Raw genomic sequence first — 6,352 nt, forward strand, 5'->3', positions numbered from 1 at the left:
ATCAAAAGGATGGTTTAAACTAAATATAGATGATAGCTTCAATAGTAATAACAAAAAATGTGGCCTGGGAGGTGTATTCAGGAATGCCAATGGAAATTGGGTAGTTGGTTTTGCAAAATCATCTCGTGCTAGTGGATCATTACAAGCAGAAATCAAGGTACTCCTACAGGGACTCAAAACAGCACAAGCGTGAGGAATGTTCCCTCTTGAAATAGAGACAGACTCCACTGAGGTAATCCAGTCTATCCAACAAGGCAACATATTATATGATGACATTGTTAATGAATACGGGTTGTTAATGCACCAACAGAAGGAGATAACCCTCCAGCACGCATTCAGGCAGAGGAATAACATAGCTCATCAAATGGCAAAGAAGACTGCTGATCTAACAAAGGGGAAAAAACTTTTTGTTGAACCACCATCTTATGTAAAATGTCTTGTGGAAAGTGAACTAGTAGAACACTATATTTTTGTAAAGTTTCTTTCTTATGATGCTTGCAATACCCTAGCAAGCATAGGCAATCAAGTGTCCTTAGTGACACCAAGTATGAAAGTCATGTTCAGAGCTACTTAGTTTTTAATATATATATATTTCCTGTTTGCTCAAAAAAAAAATACTGTTGTTTTTGTTCTTTTTTTTTTTAATAATTTTTATTGAAAATTATTAAACCAAAGATACACTAATTTCGCAATATTATGTTTCGAAGTTTTTCCGATAACTAGCTTTTTGAAACTAATCAAACCAAATACCAACGCCACTTCCAGGAGGAAAAAAAACTTGCTCCCTCCATTCCATTCTATATGTGATAGTGTATTAATGAACAATATATTTAAGAAAAAAAGAACTTTTTTTTTAAAAAAACAACTTGGGATCTTAAACAAAAAGTAGACATATATTTTACTTTAACTTATTTCATTAAGTATAAAATAAAACATGTATAATTAAATTATGTAGTACTAACTATAAAATTTATTAACTTTCTTTTCGAAACAAACTAATAATAATATAAAAAGGAACAATATACATAAAATGTGACCGAGAAATAATTTCTTATTTTGTTCATGTCGATTTCTATAAGGGGTCGTTGGTATGATGGATAAACAAAAATAAACTAGGTTTAAAAATTTAGTATCGCTTTATCCCTTGTTTGGTTACTAATTCTGGAATAAGTTATTACAGAATTAAAAATAATATCGGGATAACTTATATTTGTCAGAGGGTGGAATAGTAATTTCAGGATAAAGTAATAAAATTGATAATTTTCGAATTAATACAATATACCAAACAATCAATACGAAAAATAATCCTAGAATAATTAATTACAGCATAACTAATCCCAACATAACTAATACAAGCATAAATTGTATTCAAACCAAACGAGCCCTAAGTGCTTGTGCCCCAAAATTCAAAGACGGCAACTTATTCAATGATTCACCATCAAAGCCAATTAGATAATGACAACTAGGTTGCTGTTTGAAATCAATGGAATATAATAGGAACATAGAAAATGAAATTGGATCCCGCTTTCAAGAGGCAGGTGAATCCAACTATTCCATATGCTAACATATCTGAATTCCACCATTGATATAGAGAGTTGGGCAATGGCATTATTGATTCAAGTGCTTATCAGTTTCTTAGTTGTTCAACAATGTTTCCAGAAAAGTGACGCTCAACTAATGCTTCAAATTCCTGCACTAAGCAAGTGTGGATTCGATAAGATATATCAGCTGGGTGACTCACTTTCAGATACAGGGAATTTCATCAGACTAAGCATTTGGGGATCTGTTTCTCCATTTGCAAAGCTTCCTTATGGTGTAAATTTCTTCAAGAAAGGAACTGGCCGCGCTTCTGATGGAATGATTATCATTGATTTCATAGGTACGCTACTGCCTACTACTGCTTATTTCTAAATAGACTATTGATTTCTATCAAAAGAAGGTTTTCTTGTTTAGCTACTTATGCTTCAGTTTTCTGTTTTTCTCTGGGTAGGGGGATCGGTTGAAACTGGCTAAGGGTGGCTAGGAATAGACCACTAAAAGAATTATTCTTTGCATTTTGCATCTTTAGTATATGCAACTTATCTTTTTGTGAAAAAAAAAAACAAATGGAGGAAGGTACAATAGGAGCATATAATATAAAGAAACTGTAGTTGTTGTTGCCAGAGGCAGCAAAAACAACTTATTTTTTAGTAATCTGCTCAATTCAAATGGGTTATATTATGACCCGTTTCTCTAATTCACGAACTGACTTCAAATGATCCATCAAATTATTTGTTTATGCAGCTTAAACCAAATAATCTAAAGGGTCAAGATGTAGCCCAAACCCAAATAAGCAAAATCTAGTTTGGGTATTGAGAATTATGTAAATAAAAAGAATTTAAACTAACACACTAACTTTTCACGTTTTCTTTCAAAAAGCAAAATAGTAAAGGAGAGAATGTTGTGTCATGTTGGATGGTGTATTATGACCAGTTATTTGATTCAAGCAAATTTAGATCGGGTTTATTGACTCCTTTACCAATCTAATCTGTTTTGACCAATCGAAGGTTGATCAACCCGCTCATTTGACATCTCTAGTTATTGCTATCAAACGCAGTAATAATATCTGTTTCCCCCTCTATTTATTTTTCTCTCCACAACATCAGACAACCTTTTTATCCAAAACACATGTCTTCAACAGCTAAGTCTGTGGTTTCCACGTTTCTCAATCATTCTCTTTCATTTCACTGACATCAATGTCAAATCAAATAGACAATGACTTTTCCGAATCCTAAAGAAAATTCACAGCTCAACAGAGTATCATTATGATTTATTACCCGTTTTGTTGAAGGTTTTCGTGTCTTCAACCTTAGATCCAACCCCTTAGTAATGGAATCTTGAGTATAGTCTTCCATCAAGAAGTTCTCTAAGGACATTTTCTTTAGTTAAAAAGTTGAAGATGCTACACAGGCATTGAAGTAATTCAAGCGGAAAAAAATTTAGTCTATTGAGGCTCTCTTTTTTTTTTTTTTTTTTTTTTTTTGTGAAGAAAGTTAGTCTATGAGACTTGTTTTGCAGAAGCAGATGCTTTGCAATTACAATTTGAATTACCACTCGTTGAAGATCCTCACAAGCGAATGAACTCCTTGATTTCACACCCTATATATCCTCTAGATACAAAGCATTATATCTCAAACCACAAAAGTACTGTTATAAAGACAAATTTTTAGGAAACTCTATAAATTTTCTTCTCATTTATCTTTATACACTCACGCTTTACCTATTTATAACCAATTGATGGATACAGAAGGCAAAAATAAAGTGGAAATGGTAATCATTAATAACTTCTTGAAGGATTTATACATTTACTAGTACGTTGCACTTCTCTTTCTTGTTTCCAGTAATGAAAAAATTTATATTCTTTTGATTTACAGCACTCGAATCTGGTCTTCCTCTGCTAAATCCTTACATGGATCAAAATGCAAATTTTGCGCATGGTGCAAATTTTGCAGTAATAGGAGCTACTGCTTTAGAAGCCGGAGTCCTAGCAGAGAAGAAAATTTTCAATCCACTCGGCAATGGTTCATTAGATATGCAACTTGGTTGGATGTCTTCACATTTCCAGTACACTTGCCATAATGGTAATTAATTTTCTTCTTCACATTTCGGAAAACTATTGCAAAAGACTGACATTCTTTGACCACAGCTAATATGCTAAAAGAAAGTCACATTGACTAGCATTTTTTATCTTTCTTCTTATCCTCTTCTGTAATTGTTGTTGCTAGACTGCTCAGAGTATCTTAAGAGTTCTCTCTTCCTGGTCGGAGAAATAGGAGGAAATGAGTTCTTTTACGGCTTAACCCAAGGTAAAACAATGGAAGAGTTGAGAAATATGGTGCCAGAAGTTGTTCAAAATATTGTAGAAGCTGTTAATGTGAGTTATCCCATGTCTCTGTTTTTAGTTTTAAAGAGAATTTATAATAAAAAAGAAGGAGAGAGAGAGAGAGAGATGAGAAGGAGGATTACCACCCTTATATCTACTTCCACCAAGTTTGGACAGAAAAATAAAACGCTCTCCTTTTATTTTTCTTAGGTTTGATTTTTCTAACTTAAGTGTTTGAATTTAGTTTTAGAAAAACTAATTTTGACTTTGTTGTCAGAGGATTGTGAAAGAATTATTCTCCTCAGATAAAATATCCTTTTGTAAGTTGTCTCCAATAAATGTCTTTTTGAGTGACATGATTTTATTTTGTGTTTTGTACAGAAGATGTTTAAATAACTCATCATACAGATGACTTCATGAATTTGATGGCACTGCATGTTTTCAAACATAAGCAGTTGAAGCCGATAGTTCAATCATAGGGTGGTAATGCATGAAATGCACAGAGGAACTTTGTTATACGTTTTTGATTTCTAGTCTTTTTCTTTCTTGATTTTGTTTGCTGATAAATTGATTGCATCTTTCAGACAGTTACTGGTTTTGGCGCTATTCGAATTTTTATTCCTGGCAATTTCCCCATTGGTTGTCTCCCGATGACCTTAACAACATTCTTGACCAACAACTCTATGGCATATGATGAAAACTATTGCTTGAAAGATTTAAATAGTTTGGCGATATTCTACAATGAGAATCAGCAACAAGCCATCGAAGACTTGAAGAAAAAGAATCCGAATGTAACACTCATCTATGGTGATTACTACAATGCCTATCAGTGGCTTCTGCAAAATACTGTGAATCATGGTTAGTCCTTCAAACATTGCTATTGTCATTTGAACGTATTGGACTCCAAAGTGAGTCTTTTATGCTAATTTGCTTGTAAAAAAGATATCATTTCTCACTCAATCTTAGGAAAAAAAAATGGAAATAAGAATAAAACCATATTCATGTATGTTGCTTAACAAAGTTTCTTAATCGAAAAATACAGGATTTGACCAAAACTCTCTACGAAAAGCTTGCTGCGGAGAAGGAGGTTATTATAATTATGATGCAAAGAGACACTGTGGATTTCCAGGAGTCCCAGTTTGTGCAGACCCTAGTACTTATATCAGTTGGGATGGAGTCCATTTGACAGAAAAAGCCTACAGTTTGATTGCAAGGTGGCTAATTGATGACATTTTACCCCAATTGGAATGCTAAGTTTATGTGCTTGCTTTTTCTTTGCAAAGCACAATATAGAATACCACTAGTTGACTCTTTTTCTTTTCCTTTTTCTCAATTCTGTGTTTCCTTCTCATGTATTTGATCTGAAAAAGCTTGTAAGAAGAGAGCTCATAAATCTTAGTATGAACTTTTGACAATTACATTTTAGGGATAATTACACTGCCGAGGCACTTTTGATTCCTCAATTATTATAAAATTTTGATTGTTATATTTTCACTCTCGAACCTTGAATTGGTTATTGTCCCATTACATAATAAATACCTTATATTCAGATTGTTTTTAGAACTATATAAACCTCAAATATGGAGTTACAATATAAATTTAATATAGCACATACATAATTACAAGATTTGACAGCTAATACTCCCTTAATTATGAAGTGTAAGCGGAAGGATAAATAGTGCCAATTTTATTTAATAATCTCACCCTCCCAAAAGAATGATAAAAGTTCGGATTTCGAGAGCCAAACGAGTTGTTCTCTGGCTGTAATTTTTTCATATATCTTTTATATATTTTGAATTATTAATTATTGTGACTTGTAGTACTTTTTATGGAGTTTCCAAAAAAGTAAATTTTGTTTCAAAAATTTGAAGTTTCTATATCCAAATTTGCGATCAAAATTAAGAATTTTCACTCTCGAAATCTGAATTCTATTACTTTTATTGTATCATTTTATCCTTAATGAAAGATTTATATGAATGCTAAAGGAAACGTTAAGACCACCAAGAAACTTAAAGGCACCTTTATACCCGTCTTAATATAGGTGCATTGCGCGTGTACTCTATCTCAATGAGTATAATTTTTTTCCAAAATATTACACAAATATTAAATTAAAAATTGTAATTGAGTTATATAGTAAAAGTGTATATTTCTAAAGATAATGAGTAGTTCCAACTAAATAATTAATTATTGCTACCCCAAAATTTCGAGTTCCCAAGTGTTTTAACGATATTGTACTTTTGCATCATCTTTGAAGTGTACCCACATTTTATTGTTATCTACATATGAAATAACTTATTAATTATTGTTGTTCATTAATAAAGATTGCAATATGATTGTCAAACTTTCTTTAACGTTTTGTAATATGTGCCATTTACCTATATCACACTTCACGACGCACAATTAAGGATCACATAGCTTCCCAGGCTTTGATTGAGAATCCTGCTCGAATGAGCCTCAAAGTATCACAGTTCGAATGAGCCTCAAAGTATC

The 6,352-nt window shown here is 32.4% G+C and overlaps 1 protein-coding gene across 1 annotated transcript; it reads left to right on the forward strand.

Moving 5' to 3' along the window:
• Positions 1-1,402: 1,402 nt before the first annotated feature.
• LOC107788330 (GDSL esterase/lipase At5g03980) lies at positions 1,403-5,354 on the forward strand. The gene is made up of 5 exons (XM_016610009.2): positions 1,403-1,879; positions 3,414-3,620; positions 3,765-3,913; positions 4,447-4,720; positions 4,905-5,354. The coding sequence occupies exons 1-5, from the start codon at positions 1,558-1,560 to the stop codon at positions 5,114-5,116; spliced, it is 1,164 nt and encodes a 387-aa protein (XP_016465495.1). The 5' UTR covers positions 1,403-1,557; the 3' UTR covers positions 5,117-5,354.
• The last annotated feature ends 998 nt before the right edge of the window (positions 5,355-6,352 follow it).

The sequence above is a fragment of the Nicotiana tabacum genome, chromosome 11, assembly GCF_000715075.1.
Source record: "Nicotiana tabacum cultivar K326 chromosome 11, ASM71507v2, whole genome shotgun sequence".
Taxonomy (NCBI): Eukaryota; Viridiplantae; Streptophyta; class Magnoliopsida; order Solanales; family Solanaceae; genus Nicotiana; species Nicotiana tabacum.

What these genes read in the sequence shown, in the direction of transcription:
- LOC107788330 (XM_016610009.2), top strand. Translation starts at nt 1,558, where the DNA reads ATGCTAACATATCTGAATTCCACCATTGATATAGAGAGTTGGGCAATG. An exon ending in GATTATCATTGATTTCATAG is followed by an intron (nt 1,880 to 3,413) that starts GTACGCTACTGC and finishes TTTGATTTACAG; the next exon opens with CACTCGAATCTGGTCTTCCT. An exon ending in CCAGTACACTTGCCATAATG is followed by an intron (nt 3,621 to 3,764) that starts GTAATTAATTTT and finishes TGTTGTTGCTAG; the next exon opens with ACTGCTCAGAGTATCTTAAG.